Consider the following 18,740-nt stretch of genomic DNA (forward strand, 5'->3'; position numbering starts at 1 on the left):
AAGGTTATTGATTTAATTAGGGTGATATACACATAAAAAAGAAACTATGGGCTTCCCTGGTGGCACAGCGGTTGAGAATCCGCCTGCCAATGCAAGGGACATGGGTTCGAGCCCTGGTCCAGGAGGATCTCACATGCCACGGAGCAACTGGGCCTGTGTGCCACAACTACTGAGTTGCGCACCACAGCTGCTGAGCCTGCATGTCACAACTACCGAGGCCCATGTGCCTAGAGCCCGTGCTCCACAACGAGAGAGGCTGCCGCAGAGAAGCCCGCACACCACAATGAAGAGTAGCCCCCGCTCGCCGCAGCTAGAGAGAGCCCGCGCACAGCAGTGAAGACCCAGTGCAGCCAAAAATAAATATAAATAAAATAAAATCAATTTATTTAAAAAAAAAAAAGAAACTACAATTCAGTAATCTTGCTGGAATAGAGGTGTGTACACTGTGCTGTTGGAACATTGAAAAAGATGTGACTTAACTGCAGAGCCCCCGAGGAAGGTTTTGCAGAGTAGTCTCACTCTGGCCCCAAAGGGTCCCTTCTCCTTCTCTTCAAATAAGGAGAACCATTCATTCATTCATTTATTTCTGCGTTGGGTCTTTGTTGCTGTGCATGGGGTTTCTCTAGTTGCAGTGAGCAGGGGCTACTCTTTGTTGTGGTGCACAGGCTTCTCATTGTGGTGGCTTCTTGTTGCGGAGCATGGGCTCTAGGCGCTCGGGCTTCAGTACTTGTGGCACGCAGGCTCAGTAGTTGTGGCACGTGGGCTTAGTTGCTCCACAGCATGTGGGATCTTCCCAGACCAGGGCTCACACCCGTGTCCCCTGCATTGGCAGGTGGATTCTTAACCACTGCGCCACCAGGGAAGTCCCCAGATAAGGAGAACCCTGAGAATTTGGAAGAATGGCAGCTAAGGCAACTCTGGAGGCTAGGAGGACTAATGCCAGTCAGCCACAGTTTGGACTAACCCACTCAAGATACCTGTCAGGAGTGGAAGGGTGGTTAGTATCCTGGAAGTAGGATCCAAAAAGCAAATGAGCTTTATTCTCTGAAAATGAAATGTGATCTTAATAGTTCGAACTCTGTGGTTAGAGTATGAGAAGATTGTTGGGCCTTGTCCTAGCGCGTAGGACATAATTCCTTCCATCCTCTTTCCAATACCCCACATACTCACAAACACTGGGTAAAGTACAATTTATCTGGCTAAGTTTACAGAAGGACATCTCATTTTCTTTTGTTTCTTATTTAGAGACAGGTAGTATAGGAAGAGAAAAGTTCCTTTCTGCAAAGCAGATACACTAAAGGATTTTTAACCAGGAGAAGGTCCCCAAAGAGTTCACTATGAGGCAAGGCACAGAGTAGCATGGCCCACTGGTCTGATGAAATCTCCTTGGGGTTTTGGCAAATCCCACTTCATTGGATTGATCAATATTTATTCAGTGCCAACTGTGTATAGAGAATTGTGTTTGCTGTTGGGGGAAAGAGGGAAAGTTTGCAATTGATACTAGTCTGGTTGGCTTTGAGGAGGAAGGTATAGGAATGATGCAAACTAAACCTATTCACAAGCATTTATAAAGTCACACATCAGCAGGTTCAGAAGGTTGTATAAACTGAATATGTTGCTTTTCATTTTCTTTTTAAAATACTGTTCAAGTAATTGTTATCTGTGTGGGTCACCATAACAGAAAAGGTTAAATCAAGGCCAACAGTTCTTCTATTTTAAAACTTGTCTTTTAGAAATTGACCACTGAGAAGTGCCTGTTACTTCTTACAGTGCTGTTGTGTTGCCTGTTGTAGAGTTCTTCATACTTTGCAATAAATACCTATAAGATATTTCCCAGGTATCCAAACATGCTGCATTGCTTCACACTGTCCTTTATTGAGTCAGGAAAATGAATCTTGTTCTTCTCTGCTTGCTATTGCCTCCATTTCAGTGTACAGCCATTGATTGGTTGTCCTGCCACCTCTTTGTGAGATATCATCTGAGGGTGGCTGTCTTGAGGTGAACATTGTATTTCAGGACTTTGCCAACCTGGAGAGTGTTTCTAAGCAATACTGATATATCTCTCAGCCTCAGGATGTGCATCTAATAAGTTCACACTGAACAAAAATTAGCACCATGCACTGCTTTAGTGGAGCTTGGTGCTCTTTTGCGGCCATATCCTATCTCTCTCAAAGATCAGACATGCTATTTGAGTTTAGTTCTCTGTCTTGGTTAATTTAACCATGCTACTTTAGTAGAATTACATGACAGCATTCAGCTGGTTATTTCTGTTTAAAAATTTATGTTAAGGAGTATATGTGATCTAATTCTCTACTAGAATCATCAGCTCATGCTGTTTTTCACATACACCTCAAGAGGATGATCTTTCTACAACTTTCCTTCCATAACAGTTTACATGACTTTAGATAAATAGTGTAATCTATTGAGGTGAAACAGGTACATCTATTACTAATTTACTAATTGACTTAACTTCACTCGTGACTAGGAGATTACTCTGATGCACCAGCTGTTTAATTATGAAGTAGCCTTAAGATATTGTTGAATTGGGTAAAATCTGCAAAGTAGCTGACAGATGAGGTTTTTCTAGTAAGGCATATGAACAGTATATGTAGGTTTTGAAGCTGTTTAGTCTATAATAAAATCATCATCCCAACACCTAACAACTCTTGAAAGCATGCCAAATATTAGCTTAAATGTTTTATATTCATTATCTGATTTAATCATCGGAACAGCCCCATGAGGTAGATGTCACTGATGTCATTTTACTGAATGGGAAAGCTGAAGATTAGAGAAAATAAGTAGCTTGCCTAGGGTCATGCAGCTAGTAACTGGTAGACAGCAGATTGAGACTTGAGTTTGCTTCACTCTAGGGTCTCTTCACCATTAATACTGGATCTCCTCTTTTTCTGTGTCTTCTTTATAATGACTGATAGCTAACACAACATTGTAAGTCAACTATACTCCAATAAAGATTTTTTTTTAAATGACTGATAGCTAAATATTTGGTCAGAATTTCTCTAGCACTGGAGATGCTGGCTCACAATGATGATTATGGTCAGTTTTGTTACCTTTATTCCAGGCAGTTGTGATGGTGGCGTGATTTGTCTTTTTTTCTGAGGGTTTAAAGATGAAGAATGAGTTAGTACCAGTAGCTAAATAGCACCTCAGTCTTAGTTTATTAAAGAAGAAATAAGGGGGCTTCCCTGGTGGCGCAGTGGTTGAGAGTCCGCCTGCCGATGCAGGGGACACGGGTTCATGCCCTGATCCGGGAAGATCCCACGTGCCGCGGAGCGGCTGGGCCCGTGAGCCGTGGCCACTGAGCCTGTGCGTCCGGAGCCTGTGCTCCGCAACGGGAGAGGCCACAACAGTGAGAGGCCCACGTACCACAAAAAAAAAAAAAAAGAAGAAGAAGAAGAAATAAGGAGGCGTTCTCTGTCAGTGTGTTTGTTTCTTTATTTAACCACTTGACTGTACAGCTTTACCACTACAAAAAGCAGGGTAAAGATTCCACACTGTCATACCTGGTCTGATACTTGCTGCTTTATAAACTTCATCCTCAGTGGTAGAAGTTGAAACAGTCCTCTTTTTGTAGTTTCTTTATGTTGTGGTCATTCATACTTTACAAATGATTTTAAAAGTTAGTACATACTCCACAGATAACAGTTTGCCTAGCCCAGGATCTTGTTCTTGGCATTCTGCTAATGAATCCAGGTCCCTTAGAACTGCATATCCTTGATGCAGGCTTCTGGAAATAACCTACTTCCTTGGGGGATGTGAATCTGCAAGAAGGTATGGTTAATAGTATGATTATCATGTAAATAATCTCCTGAGAACTTGCAAGTGTTAGCTAAGTACTTCTTGCTTCAAGTAGCTTTTTAATTTTGGCAGTATTCTCATTGAATCTTGGTGGCATTGACAAAATTCACTGAGTGCTTGAGTAATAGATGACTTCACAGAGATTATCTCATTTAGGCTAGTTATTATAGATTTTGTTCTTTGTTCCAACAAAACTACCAAAACCTGATGACTTCTTACAGGAACATTTAGCCAGTTAGCTTGATAGGACAGCACAATGTAATGTCATTCAGCAAGTATTTTCTCCACGCTTTCAATGTACTGTGACTGAAAGTAGAAATTTTTATTGTTTCGTTTTGTGTTTTGTTTTTTGGCCGCATCTCATGGCTTGCAGGATCTTTCCCAACCAGGAATTGAACCCAGGCCCTGGCAGTGAAAGCACCGAGTCCTAACCACTGGACCGCCAGGGAATTCCTGAATTTTTTTGTTATTAAAAGAGAAAACTTGGGGGCTTCCCTGGTGGCGCAGTGGTTGAGAGTCCACCTGCCGATGCAGGGGACACAGGTTCGTGCTCTGGTCCGGGAAGATCACACATGCTGCGGAGCGGCTAGGCCCGTGAGCCATGGCCGCTGAGCCTGTGCATCCGGAACTTGTGCTCCACAGCGGGAGAGGCCACAACAGTGAGAGGCCCAGGTACCGCAAAAAAAAAGAAGAAAAAGAAAAAACTTGGGAATTCCATGGCGGTCCACTGGTTAGCACTCCATGCTTCCCTTCCACTGCAGGGGGCACGAGTTCGATCCCTGGTCTGGGAACTAAGATCGCACAAGCCTCACAGCGTGGCCAAGAAAACCCAAAAACTACTCAAACCCTGTCGCCCTCCCTAAAAGAAAATCCCTATGAGAAGATAAAATTGAGACGTAAAAGTTGAGCACGCTATTAACATCACAAAAAGACAACCAGATATTATATGTTTCTCTTAATAAATGAACACAGCACTATTCATCAAAAAGTCTTGCTGGGCTTCCCTGGTTGGCGCAGTGGTTGAGAGTCCGCCTGCCGATGCAGGGGACACGGGTTCGTGCCCCAGTCCGGGAAGATCCCACATGCCGCGGAGCGGCTAGGCCCGTGAGCCATGGCCGCTGAGCCTGCGCGTCCAGAGTCTGTGCTCCGCAGCGGGAGAGGCCACAACAGTGAGAGGCCCGCGTACCGCAAAAAAAAAAAAAAAAAGTCTTGCTAAAGAAATTGAACATGAATCTGCTCAAACCTCTAGCTCTATCAGTCTGTCGGAAATACAGTGGATAGAGGGACATGTTAAATGACATCACAGGTATATAACTAGCAAAATCTAAACTGTGGGAAATTCTACAGGACAAATGATCTGATTTTCCACAAATAAACTGCAGAGTAAAAAAAGGACAGCATAAGAGGGAACTTAAATTAATTAAAAAGACTTCAGAGACATGTCATACAATTGCAATGTGGGCTATTTTCAGTGAAACAGACAAATGAGGGGGAGCTTTATAATAAATGAATGAGGTGGGGGGGACTTGAATACTGAGTAGATAGTTAATGATATTGAAGAATTGTTAAATTCTTTTCAGTAGGATAATGGTTTTGTGATTTCGATTATGAAGGACCTTTATCTTTTAGAGATACATGCTTAAATACTTACATGTTATATATGATATCTGGGGTTCACTCAAAATAATTTGGGAGATGAGAGGGGAAAGTAAGGGTATGGATGAAACAAGCATGGCCATGAGTTAATAATTATTTAAGCTAGATGATGGTTATTAGCCGAGTGGGTAACCTTGTGCCCCAGTTTTTACAAATGAAGGCTATGTTACCTTACAGGACTATTGTAAGAAAAGAAAAAAATGAAAATAATATATCTAGCACAGTACCTGTTATATAGTAAGTGCTTAAAAAATGGAAGCCTTTGTTCATAACTAACAATTGAATGCCACTGTTTGACCCTTGGCATATATGGTGAATTTTCCTTGAAAGATGGAACATAGAATTATTAAAAACCTAGTGTCGTAGCACATTCTTTGAATGCAATGTCATGTAGTGGAAAAGATCATGGTTAAACATATAAGGGTTCAAAATCTGACTTTGGCATTTAACTGAATGCTCCGAGCCTCAGTTCTCCTTTTAAAATGGAGGTCATTATATACTTTGTAGAATGGGAAAAAATTGGGAATAATGTTTTAATATACATGAGATAGTTTGTATAAATCCCTTAATGCGGTGCCTGGGTCATAACAGTTATTCAGTTAAATGGCCATTGTTGTTATACTCCTTTTATAATCACCCAGCATAGAATCATCAATCCAAATAGCCCAGTCCATAGAGAACAAACACCATCCCTGCCTAATTCTTCCTTGTTGATAATTCCTCTTCTTTTTTTCTCCATTTTCCTCTTCTCCCCATCAGTTGATTTATGAAGACTGTATGGATCTGATTGCAAAGCTACCTTGTGTTGCAGCAAAGATCTACCGGAATCTCTATCGAGAGGGCAGCAGTATTGGGGCCATTGATTCTAAGCTGGACTGGTCCCACAATTTCACCAACATGTTAGGCTATACTGACGCTCAGTTCACGGAGCTCATGCGCTTGTACCTCACCATCCACAGGTGAGGGAGACCCAGCAACCATAGCCACCAGGTGCCTGGATTGGTGGTGAATATTAAGGAAAACTCCTTGGGACTTCCCTGGCAGTAGTAGCTAAGTAGTTAAGACTCTGCGCTTCCACTGCAGGGGGCCGTTGGTTCCATCCCTGGTCGGGGAATTAAGATCCTGTATGTCATGCAGCATGCCAAAAAAACCCAAACTCCTTAACAGGTGGTAGGCAGCAAGGAGATGGAAACACAGCGTATGGGATGGTACAAGGCAAGATCGGGGTCTGGTAAAGAAGGTCAGGAGGTCTAGAAAAATTACCATAACCACGCTAAGGGTAAGATAGTGCTTCTGGCTAGGAAAAGGTACTAGCTGCTCACATTAGACAGGTCCTTTGGCTTTCCAGGAGCTCCCTCTTCTGGCCATTGCTGTTAAAGCTGCAGTGAGAGTCAGGGAGCTTGGCACGCAGGCCAGGCATCATCAAGCAGTAACCTCTCCAGCCCTGTGGATTAGTGAACAAAGGCTGATGATAAGATTGGGACATCTCTTACAAGAGCTTATGTATAAGTGACTAGCTATAGGCTGGTGTGAATCCATAGCTAGGCTAGTATGTGACAATAAGAGAACAGCAAGGACTGTGTTTCAATAATCTGCCCCTTTTTTCTCCTTTCTCTTGGCCTTGATTCTCCTTTCTTACTTCCCCACAGTGACCATGAAGGTGGCAATGTAAGTGCCCATACCAGCCACTTGGTGGGCAGTGCCCTTTCAGACCCCTACTTGTCCTTCGCAGCAGCCATGAATGGGCTGGCAGGGCCCCTGCATGGACTGGCAAATCAGGTAAGACTGTTCTTTTTCTTCTCCTGCTCCGTGTTTTTCTTACTCCCATGCTTTGTTTCTGATCCTGGCGTTCTCTCCTGGCATATGCATTGACACTCTTTTATTCTCCAAACCTTACCCACAGGAAGTACTTGTCTGGCTGACACAACTACAGAAGGAAGTTGGCAAAGATGTGTCAGATGAGAAGTTACGAGACTATATCTGGAACACACTCAACTCAGGACGGGTAAGCAGAGATGCTTAGCAACTAGGAAAGAAGCCAAGACTCAAGTTCTATAATTTGGAAGAATGAAGGAGAAAAGAATGAGATAACTCCCTAAATTAGAGGAGATTTTTTTTCCATTTGTCTACCCTAAAGAATGCAGAAAAGACAAAAATTTCTACCTGAGAATACAACTGGTTTTCCCCCGCTATCCTTTGCAGGTTGTCCCAGGCTATGGCCATGCAGTACTAAGGAAGACTGATCCACGATATACCTGTCAACGAGAGTTTGCTCTGAAACACCTGCCTCAGGACCCCATGTTTAAGCTGGTTGCTCAGCTGTACAAGATTGTGCCCAATGTCCTCCTAGAGCAGGGCAAGGCCAAGAATCCTTGGCCCAATGTAGATGCTCATAGTGGGGTACTGCTCCAGGTGAGTCCTCCTTTCCCTGCTTTCGTCTAATTTATACCAAACCTTACTATTCTCTGCCATGCACAAAATCAACTCCCTAGTCAGAGCAAGGACTCTCACACCTCTTTCCTTACGCTTTTGTTAAAGTTGCCTATGGTGGGGGAGGTGTGGGCTGGAGGAAAGGGGTGCTTTCCTTTCAGAATCCAGTTGCTATACTTTTCCCAGTCATTTCTATTTAAGGCTAACTGGGTTAAGGCTTTTAATCAATCTGGACTTGTACATGCCACTACCTGTGGGCCTTTAATAAAACTTTTTTCTCTTTTACCTTACAGTACTATGGCATGACGGAGATGAATTACTACACAGTCCTGTTTGGGGTATCACGGGCACTGGGTGTATTAGCACAGCTCATCTGGAGCCGAGCCCTAGGCTTCCCTCTAGAGAGGCCCAAGTCCATGAGCACAGACGGTCTGATGAAGTTTGTGGACTCTAAGTCAGGGTGAAACTGAAGACTGGGAGGAAACTAGCTACCAGAAAGTGAGGGATATTAAAGGAAAAAAAAAGTATAATTTTGTTTCAGGGGGCTTCTAAAGACTTAAGATTAAATTGTATCTGAGGCACTGATGATAAGTTTGAGGTTAAGATATTAACTAAGATTTTAAAAGATGAAAAGTAACCCCTTTTTCCCTAACCAGCTCCTTTCCCCGGCCTGGTATGAGTTGCCCATCAACTATAGGATGACCAGGACTAATGCATGTGGTACGGGTTAGGTTTACCCGTGCCCCCACCCAATCTCCAGAGTAAGATCTTTCCCTAGGTCAAAGCTGGTTGCAGAGAATCTGCAGTCACTTCAGCAGAGCTTTTGGTTCTACTCTGCCCACCCCTTAATAGGCCAGCAAACCAGGACCCTGCCCCTTCTGTTTCCATAGGAATCATGTTGGATTGTCACCTGTACCAAGCCCCATTAACCTCTCCCATGCACACAGACACTTCCTAGCAAGACCGATTGGTTATGCTTTGGCTTTTTTTGTTTGTTTGTTTTTAATGATACCAGGTGATCATAAAGGCCATGGTATTTGTTGTGACTGGCACCCAGTGTTTGATTTTTATTTCTCTTTTTTAAATTATCCCATTGAAATTAAGATCTGGGAGTGTTCTATTCCCTGTTACTTGAATACTCACCTCTTTCCAGATTTTCTATACCTGCTGCACCTCAAGCCAAGGTTGCTGTGGACCTTCCCCTCTTGGTCCCTACTAGAGACCTCTTTCAGCAGGTTGTATACAGCACTGTATGATATTGTGGTCTTTCCCATTATTTGGCTTTATCAGTGCTTAATATGAACTAAGCTTTTTACTTCCCTGGAACACAAGCCACTACCCTCTGACCTTTTTTCTTTCCCCTTTAATATGCTGTGGGCTGTAGAACAGGGACTTGGGAATTACCAGCATGATATCTTCATGGCCTGATCCCAGGGGTACTAGCACCTCTTTCTGAACAGGGAAATGAGATTGGACATGGTCTCCTTTGAATATGAGGTACTGGGGCTGAGGGCATTAAAAATAGTAAACCTCCCTCCTCATCCCCTGCCACAAGCAAATATCCTTTTATTTATCAGGGTTCTTATCCTGCCCCTTCCCCAAGAGCTCACAGTACAGTGTTTGTTTTAGAAGCCCCATATGCACAGGTTTCCAGTGACTCAGAATGCTCTACTGCCTTTTCTTTTCAAGAAAGGATTAAAAATACACTCCTGCTGTGCCCCCTTCCTCCCTCGCAACTCCTGCCTGTGTTTGTGTGGATCCCAAATCCCCAGAACCACGCTGTTGAGATGGATAATACTGTCTGTAAACCCCTGGGTAACTGTCAAGTCATGATGCAGACTTCAGGTTGTTCTGTATAAAATGCAAAATAAATGTTTTTATTAACAATGCTTGAGCCTAGTAAATAAGGCCTGGGACAATCTCTATTATGAGGTAAGGATTCTGGCTAGCAAGATCCTGGACTTGGTGGGTTATGTTATCCTGTGCATCTTTTTTATCTTGAGGTAGGTTTGGCATTCATTTACGCTAATCAGAAGACAGGTTCCCTATGAGATTTCCAAAGGAGATTGCTGTCTGTCTTCATGGTTAGAAGTCCTTGATCTTTAGCCCCTATCCTTCCTAAATTTGTCGTAAGGTAGAACACTCAAGGACTGTAGCTGAGACGTCACAACTGCTTATGTGACTAATCCAAGGAAGCTGGTCCAGCCCATTGGGTGAAAGGAACAAACTATACCAAGGGCAGTTAAGGTAGAACTACTGACTCAGGATCTGAGCCTCTAGAGGGCTCTGGTACTTCGTGAAATGCCAGTTCTTTGCAGCTTCCCTTAAGGATCCCCCAGAATAAGAGGTGGTCTGGAGGGCATCAGTTATATGGGAGGTCTGAGACCAGATTACTCTGTCCTGAGACTCCTGCTGCAACTGACCTTCTGAAAAAGTCTATAAATAGGCAAGGGAGTGGGTACTAGGTCCTGGCTTGTAGAATGTGCTACTATAGTTAGCAGGGACACTGTGTCCAAGAGGACTTCTTGCACCTTCACTCCCCTAGGGAAGGAAGCCATGACTTTCTACTACTCTACTATAGCTACATTATTCCCCTGAGAAGCAATATATAAAAGTCAAATTCATACTGTCACAATTAATTTATTGAAATTTTATAAAAACTCAGGAGTGGAAGAATAAGGTACAACCCAAGAGTATAACTGTTCAGTGCTCTTTTGCTCCTTTCCCCCTGTGGAAATGATGGGGAGAAAGCCCCTTGCTCTCCACTAGCCAGGCAGCATGGAACTATTCTTAAAGTGAGGTCATACAGATTTCAAGCTGGGGCCAGATCTCAGGCATCTCCTGAGGGGCTGAGGGCATTAAAAATAGTAAACCTCCCTCCTCATCCCCTGCCACAAGCAAATATCCCTTTATTTATCAGGGTTCTTATCCTGCCCCTTCACCAAGAGCAGGCAAAGTTACTGACTACCCAGTAGCTCTGTGTCAGAGAAAGGAATTCAGTTTATTCAGTCCTAAGAAAAGTTGTTGTCTTCCCCTGGTCAGACACTAAGGCACCTTGACAAGAGCTCAGAGACAACCATACAGTCCTGATTATAATTCACTGTGAGAAGGTTGCAGGCATCAGGCATATGGGCTCTCAAGATGAGCCTGACCCTTTCCTAAGCATACTTTCCTTTCCATACTTCCATACTACTTTCCATACTAAGCATTCCTTTCCATACTTCCCTGCCTTTTCTTTCCCCCAGCATTTCCAGCCAGCTTAGAGCCCAGTTTGAGTGGAAGAACAGTATTATGAACATAGACTCTTCTCTCAGATTGGAGCAGGAGCTAAATGAAATAAATAAGAGAATTGGGTGAGGAGGGAGAGGAGAGGTGAGGCTAGGGAACAATCCTTTGCCTCAAGTTTGGTGCACCTCATGGAACATCAGTTCACGGGGGATGGCTGTTTCTGGACCAAACTTGGTTGCTGCCCGGCGCTCGAAGGCAGTGACATTCCGTTTGACAACCTCATCAAAAAACATGGTGGCCAGCTGGGAGTGCAGCAGAGAACGAAATTCAAAGGAAATCTGGGAATGGGTAAGAAACAGAAACTCTTCAAGACCATGTTGGATAGTCCCTGGCCAAATGCAAGGATACTATTCAGTGCCTTTTCCTCCCGCTCCAGTTCATTAGATCCCCTCAAAGGCCCTGGGACTGAGTATAAAGTACAAGTTTGATACAAGCTCAGACCTGTGAAGAGTGTCATTGACTTGTGAAATAACTGTCAGAGTACCTCAGCTCAGCCCCCCACAACCCAATTGTAGCCCTGTGCTATACAGCTTCCTGACTCACCCAGAAGTCCACAGTGCAAGTTCGGGGATAGGCAGGAATACCAGGACTGAACCGCCAAATGGTCTCTAAGTGGTTGAAGAGCTTGCCGTCGGTGCAAACAGCCTAGAATAGGACAATCAGGTAGTTAAACAATATTATGATGGAATTAAACCTGTATCAGGTATAGGAGGCTATAAGAAGGAATTGAAAGCCATTTTCCTCTCCTAATATTTTATTAGGGAAATATTTGGCACGTGGAGATAAAAATTCATTACAAGGAAAGCCACAATAGCCTTTAAACGTAAAAATGCCAGAGAACACAAAAAACTTCCTGATCAATCCCTCCCAGACAGGCCTCACCTTGACCATGTGAGGTTTGACCATGGAAACAGCAGAAGTATAACGTTCCATAACAGGTGGAAAGCCAACCTCCAACTGGGCCTTCAGGTGACCTTTGCGGCTGGATACCACCAAAGACTTCTTACACCAGGGCACAAACTCACGATACTCCTGGACATTGGCTACCACCTCGTACATCTCCTGCATTGAGTACCTAGGGGAAGGAATCAGAGAGAGGCCAAGGAACTGCCAGATGGGTGACGTTCCTCCTTGCTCTAGGCACCCTCCCCCCCATGCCCACTAATCATGCACCTTCAGGAACTAGAGATGCCAAATAAGCCTGGATAAATGACTTTGCAAAAGCAAATGTGCAAATCTCCATGACGTTAGTGTTACCTTAAGTTTTGCAGTTTACAGAGTGCTTTTGCATTTACTATTTTGATGCTAAGACCATCTAGGGAGAACAGAGGTCGATTTTACTGATGATTCACAAAAGGACTCAAATCCCAGCTCTATGACAGTGTGGCCCTAGGTAAATTATTACTGTCTCCGTACCTCCTCTGTGAATCATAGGTAATAGTAATTGATTCGTAAGTTTGTTGAAAGGATCAAATGAGAAAATCTATGGTAAAACACCTAAGCAGCCTGCTAGCAGTAGTAAGTGCTCAGTAAAGTGTTAACTCATATTGTGCTCAGAGTACCTAAAGTCAGGTCAGCAGAGAAATAATATCCTGTTGTCTTATGTTATTGTCCAATTGTAGTCATGTTTCACAATGCACAGGCACAGCAACCAGGAAGGGGGGAATTAAGGTTGGAAGGCTGGCAGAGGAGGATAAAGGATCAGTAATATAGCTGGGAAGCATGGGACGGCCAGGGATCTTGCCCACTATGGCTACCCTTACGTTCCAGCCTGTACATGCTTTTTGTTTGGCGAGAAAGTGAATGTGGAGGGCTGCTGGACAGGAGGGGATGCTCACCCCATGATCCTACGCTCGGAGTAAGTCTTTCGCTTGTTGGTGAAGGGGGCAGCAAAGCCCATGAAGGAACGGCTGGGAGGTAAGCCAGCCTCAGCCGCCAAGACCTGGGCAGCCCGGGGCAAGAAGAGGCTGCAGGAGATCAGAAATCTAAGGCCAAAAGGAAAGGAGAGACACGTTACGATTCTTTCCTTGTGTTCCTCAACCATTCCCAGGTGAAGGGGAAGAGGGGCGCATCCCAGAGGAAGGTCGTCCAAACAAGCTTTTCGCCTAGCACCTGCTGCAGCCCGCCAGGCTCCCTTGGCCAAGCAGTCACGAGTGCGAAAGGTCGAGGGCGGCGGAGGACAGTGCCGGGGGAGGAGTTGGGGAAAAGCGGGATGCATGTGATGTGCCAGGTGCCTTTGACTGGAGGCTACCCTACTGCTGAAAGCGAGGACTCTCAGGAAGCATCACAGTCCCCGGGACTTCGCCAAGCCCGCTGTTGCCAGGGCACCCGCGAGGGGCAAGAAGTGGTTGGGCACCCACCTCGAAGACTTTGCCTCGCGAATAACTTGCAAAAGCATTCCCTAAAGCTCTACATTAGACCCCAAGGTATGACCGTAGCCGCCCTCCCGCCGTGCCTGCACCCAGAGCTGCAACTTCGGGGTCCTGGGCGACCCCTTTAGCTCCAGCCCCGACGGCCGCATCTCCCTCTCACCTCATTGGGACCGGCGGTCGCGGAGGGACCGGAGGCGGGGCCGGGCGCAGGGAGAGGCCGCTGCAGCCCCTGGCCGCCGCGCGCGTCCCGGCCGGGAGTCGCCGCGCGCCTGCCGAGGCCATGCGCGCTGCCCTCCCTTGCCCTCTCGGCTCTGATACCAGCTGCGCACTCCTCAGTCCAGAGGAAGAGCGGAGGTTAGCGGCAGCCGGGCGGGTTCAGGGCCCCCGAGCGCAGGGGCGGCGTTGGGCGGTGGCTCCTCTCCCTCTGTTCCTGCCCGGGCGGCCGGGTAGCCTAGAACTGAAGCCGCTACCGCTGCTCCCGCAGCTCCCAGTAACCCCACGTCACGCCGTTGCCATGGCTCGGAACCTGGAGAAGGGGGAAGGAAGGGGACCACGCGGCCTGTCGGGAGATGTAGTTTCACCCCTCTGGCGAGAAAGGGCGCTGGAGGGGGTGTTTGAGAAGCTGCAGAGATGGCTCCGTGGAGCGAGCTCACCAGGCAAGCTACTTGCCGAGTCTGTGGTCACGGACCTGGTACATAAGCACAGAAGCGACTTCTTGGTCATGTCAACAGCATATGCCGTTGGTCTTCTGAACGTCTGTCTTAGAGACTTTACTATATTCTGCCTTGTTTATAGTTAGAAGTTCCATTCATCTTTGTAGCACATAGTACCTAGTGCTGTGCTTTGCATCTTTGAGAAAGGAAATTAATGTTCCAAGATCTGGGCTAAGACTTTGCATAGTTTTCTCTTTTAATATTTATAGAAAGAAGTCGGGGTGAGAAGAACCAGACTTACTTTTATGGTAGAGAACCGTCTTTGCCTGGAAAAGTGTGCACTTGATAGAGGTGAGACCTCATGGGCAGGAACCTGAACCCAGGCAAGGAAATGTCACTACACTGCTTTCAATCATGATACAAGGAGAAAAAAAGGGCCCTTGATAAAAGTGGGGAGAACAGAAGAGAGAGAGAGAAGAGAGAGAAATCAGCAATCAGAGACTGGATCTAGGTGGGTACAAGAGCTCTTGAAATTCTGCCACAGTGGAGTAAAGGAAGGACATTTTAAGAATGGTGGTGTCTGCTGTTGCATTTAAAGATGTTTTTGTTATTACAGTGCAAGCCCCTCCTCTGCTTTAGTCTTTAGAGCATAAGTCTTCAGTCATGCTCTCCACATTCAGGAAAGTTTTATCTGAGTAGTGTTGTGGGGGTTAGGGTGGGAGGATGAAATAATTAGACTGTTGCCTTTAGGGTCTAATTGGTAGGGAAGAGAGAGATCTTGTCCAGAAGCAGGGGCCTGAAAACAGATGTAAACCTTCCAACTCTTCCCACTCCTTGAGACTGGCATTCATTTGCAGAATTCCACTGGATATGGATTGATTTTTAAAGCTTGAGCCCATTTTGGGACTTCCCTGGTGGTCCAGTGGGTAAGACTCAGCTGTGCTTCTAATGCAGGGGGCCCGGGTTCAATCCCTGGTCGGGGAACTAGGTCCCGCGTGCATGCTGCTGCTAAGGGTCCACATGTTGCAACTAAGAAGTCTGCATGCTGCAGCTAAGACCCGGCGCAGCCAAAATAAACAAATTAATAAATATAAAGTGTGAGCCCATTTTATCTGGATTTCAAGGAGCAAAACCCTCCCTTGAACTCTTGTTTACATTTGACATTTTGTAAGGAAGGCATTTCAATCCTTATGTTAAATAATTTATACATGAAGTCCCAAATTGGGGAATGATCTCACTTCTTTTTCTCTTTTAACATTTCTTCTTTTTCCCTCAGAACCCTCCCCCCAACAAGATACAGTATCTCCTTCCAGTTCGAAGATGATAATTGGGAGCCACTCTCAGAAGGGCATATGATCTTGAGGGACAGATTTACTCTTTCCAACCCCACTCTCTTGTCCAGCCTCTCTGACCAAGTGCTTACATATGTGAGACAGCTGCTTAGAGTGAGGAGTAAGGATCTGACCGGATAAAAGACAGAAATTAACTGGGATACATAACTAAACTGTGACCTCATTAACACTATGCCTTAACCGAGTTAACTGCTGCAGAATCTCCAAGGTACAATAGGCCTGCCAAGCCAGTTTGCTTGTTGTCCCCCCCTACTAATTAGATTAGGTAATTATTGCCATTTAAGCTTTTCCTAGTTCATTCCCTGTACTTGAAACAACCAATTTCCTGCCATTTCCATATCATTCTACATCGATAACTTCCTTCAAGTACTGACTCAAAACACACCTCCTCCAGGAAGACCCTCTTGACTGAACCCATCTCTAGACATTATTCTGAACACATAATGCCACATAAAGTAGCATGAATCCTATATTCTCTAGTTGTTTCATGTGCATGTGTATGTTCTTCTAGGTTAGAAACTCCACAAAAATAGACACTATTACTTTTTTTTTTTTTGCGGTACGCGGGCCTCTGACTGTTGTGGCCTCTCCCGTTGCGGAGCACAGACTCCGGATGCGCAGGCTCAGCGGCCATGGCTCACGGGCCCAGCCGCTCTGCGGCATGTGGGATCTTCCCGGACCGGGGCACGAACCCGTGTCCCCTGCATCGGCAGGCGGACTCTCAACCACTGCACCACCAGGGAAGCCCCTATTACTTTTTCTTAACCTACCATTATATATGTATGTATATATATATATTTTTTCTTTTTCTGTTTTTGGCTGCACCTCGTGGCTTGTGGGCTCTTAGTTCCCGCCCTTGGCAGTGAAAGCACAGAGTCCCAACCACTGGACCACCAGGGAATTCCCGACACCATTACTTCTAAGTTTCTACCTCCAAACCAGTTAGTATAGGGCTGAATACAATGGTGAATTCTCAGTAGACATTTGTTAGAAGAATGAAAACTGAGGCTTAAAGACAGGCAGGCATCTGCCTAGAGTTATCCAAATATTAATTCAGTAGTGGAATACAGAAGGACTTATTTGCATAAGAGGGCTTTGCCACCACTTCCGGCCTCCTCCTCCCCCACACTGTGCATCTCCCTGAGCCCTGGAAGTAACTGTGTTACCTATATCATATTCCTTTTTTCCCTCCTGGGAAATCCTCTTTCTGTGCTCTGAATAATATTAAAAATAACTCTTCTAGCCCTTCTTCCTCCTTCCAGCTGCCCAGAGAACCCGGCTGGCAAACTTCCTTGTTCACCTCCACTCAGGAGCCAGAATCAGGCACGTGACCCCAGCTCAACCCCTGACTCCAATTCCGCAGGTTACCAAAAGCTATTTTGGGCATTGGAGGCCATGTAGTCCCCTTTTCCCCATCCTCTGGACCATATACTAGCTTAGCCCTTCCTGGAAGGTCCATCATACCCACTAGCCAAGTCAGCATATCCCAACACCCATATCCATCAGATCCCCAGCTACCTTCAGTTTCTACTTCTTCAGCCTCATCTTCATCATCATCATCGAATATTGTGTCTGTTCCCATGTGCTGCTCTGCTTGAGTATCCTTTTTTTTTCCCATAGAAAACAAAACCAATAGGGGGCTTCCCTGGTGTTGCAGTGGTTAAGAATCTGCCTGCCAATGCAGGGGACACGGACAGGTTCGAGCCCTGGTACTGGAAGATCCTACATGCCGCGGAGCAACTAAGCCCGTGGGCCACAACTACTGAGCCTGCACTCTAGAGCCTGCGAGCCACAACTACTGAAGCCTGCACACCTAGAGCCCGTGCTCCGCAACAAGAGAAGCCACCAAGATGAGAAGCCTGCGCACCGCAACGAAGAGTAGACCCCGCTCTCCACAACTGGAGAAAAGCCCACACTCAGCAATGAAGACCCAATGCAGCCAAAAATAAATAAATAAATTTATAAAAAACACAAAAATCAAAAAACCAATATACAGTCCTGTGTTGGAGGACTCTGGCTAACAAGGAGTTTAAAATCCCTTCTGGAACACTGGACTCCTGTATGTCAAAGATGTAAGGTGAAATGAACAACAAAGATGAGCAATTTAAACCTGATTGTGACTACAACACAAAGAATATAGCCAGTATTTTATAATAACTATAAATGAAGTATAACCTTTAAAAATGTGAATCACTGTTGTACATCTGTAACATATAATGTTGTACATCAACTATATCTCAATTTAAAAAAAGTTAAAAAACAAAACCCAAAAAGAGCAACCTGACTGTGATAGTGTAAACTAAGTATGGAAGTGATAAGGAGACCTAACAAAAGGGAAAGAACTGTTAACCAGGGAAGACTTCCTGGAAGAGGTAAGTTTTCAGTAAAACTGTGAATTTTATTTTCAAAATGGTAAAAATTCAAAAAATTTACAGGTTTATAGTGATAGGTAATTTTTCCTCTCATTCCTTATTCCCAGTTCCCCAGTTTCTCTCTCCAGGAAAAACCACTGACACTTGTCTTGTGTATCTTTCCAGGGATCAAGATCCTGAAGGTAATGAGGGGCATAGATTGTTGAGAGCAAAGAAGGGGGCTTTTATACCTCTGCCTTGACAGGGGGCCGTCCTGCTATGCTCTTTCCTAAATGTGTTCCTTTCTTAGAACGCATATATTGAGTTGCTGAGCTCTGAACAGGACCCTGAATCACCCTGTATAAACTGTACCAATTTTTCAATATCCACTTTTCTTCTCTCTTTTTCCCTTTTCGGGATGGGATGAACTCCATCCAGATCTTACCTGACTGGCTGCTCTCTGGCCTCTCCAATGGAGGAGGGGAAGCACCCCGACCATTTTCGGGAGAGAAACCCGATTGAGCCTTTTGAAGTGTAGCCACCCTACCACCTTAACCTGGCAGTGCAGTAATTAGGGAATCGAAAAGCCCGCTTCTGTTGGCCTTGGAGCCCTCCTTCAACTGCCAGCTAGCCTGTCCTCTCTGTGGGGTTTTTCTGCAGCTAAGAGTCCTTGTTTTTTTGTTTTGTTTTTTTTCTCCGCAGCTTGGCACTTTTGCTCTTTCCTTTCTACCCAACTCTTGTCACTGCCAGTGGAGATACGCGCCTTCCCTCCCCTGGGGCTATTGCCATATATAACCCCCAGATCTCCACGCCCTGCTTCCC

The 18,740-nt window shown here is 45.2% G+C and overlaps 2 protein-coding genes across 3 annotated transcripts in view; one reads left to right on the forward strand and one right to left on the reverse strand.

The window, feature by feature from the left end:
- CS (citrate synthase) overlaps nt 1–9,791 on the forward strand; it is a 28,895-nt gene extending 19,104 nt beyond the window's left edge. For both annotated transcript variants that reach the window (XM_079937959.1, XM_079937960.1), the window contains exons 7-11: nt 6,232–6,431; nt 7,122–7,251; nt 7,376–7,477; nt 7,675–7,884; nt 8,196–9,791. In XM_079937959.1, the coding sequence (XP_079794085.1) occupies nt 6,232–6,431; nt 7,122–7,251; nt 7,376–7,477; nt 7,675–7,884; nt 8,196–8,366 (813 nt within the window). In that variant the 3' untranslated portion in view covers nt 8,367–9,791. The remainder of the gene's footprint in view (nt 1–6,231; nt 6,432–7,121; nt 7,252–7,375; nt 7,478–7,674; nt 7,885–8,195) is intronic.
- A 672-nt stretch (nt 9,792–10,463) lies between these two features.
- COQ10A (coenzyme Q10A) lies at nt 10,464–18,691 on the reverse strand. Its single transcript, XM_079937751.1, has 6 exons — nt 18,364–18,691; nt 13,723–14,088; nt 13,029–13,175; nt 12,073–12,265; nt 11,734–11,835; nt 10,464–11,468 (listed from the first exon to the last, which is right to left on the reverse strand). Exons 2-6 carry the CDS (start codon nt 13,842–13,844, stop codon nt 11,301–11,303), a joined length of 732 nt encoding a protein of 243 aa, XP_079793877.1. The 5' UTR covers nt 13,845–14,088; nt 18,364–18,691; the 3' UTR covers nt 10,464–11,300.
- Between the last annotated feature and the right edge of the window lie 49 nt (nt 18,692–18,740).

Source organism: Stenella coeruleoalba (assembly GCF_951394435.1).
Source record: "Stenella coeruleoalba genome assembly, chromosome: 11".
Taxonomy (NCBI): domain Eukaryota; kingdom Metazoa; phylum Chordata; class Mammalia; order Artiodactyla; family Delphinidae; genus Stenella; species Stenella coeruleoalba.

Bases quoted from the DNA above. Each gene is read 5' to 3' on its own strand.
- COQ10A (XM_079937751.1), bottom strand. From the start codon at position 13,844: ATGGCCTCGGCAGGCGCGCGGCGACTCCCGGCCGGGACGCGCGCGGCG. The intron at 13,176-13,722 runs GTGAGAGGGAGA...TTTTGGCCTTAG, and splicing joins CGACCGCCGGTCCCAATGAG to ATTTCTGATCTCCTGCAGCC. The intron at 11,469-11,733 runs GTGAGTCAGGAA...ACCCATTCCCAG, and splicing joins CTTGCACTGTGGACTTCTGG to ATTTCCTTTGAATTTCGTTC.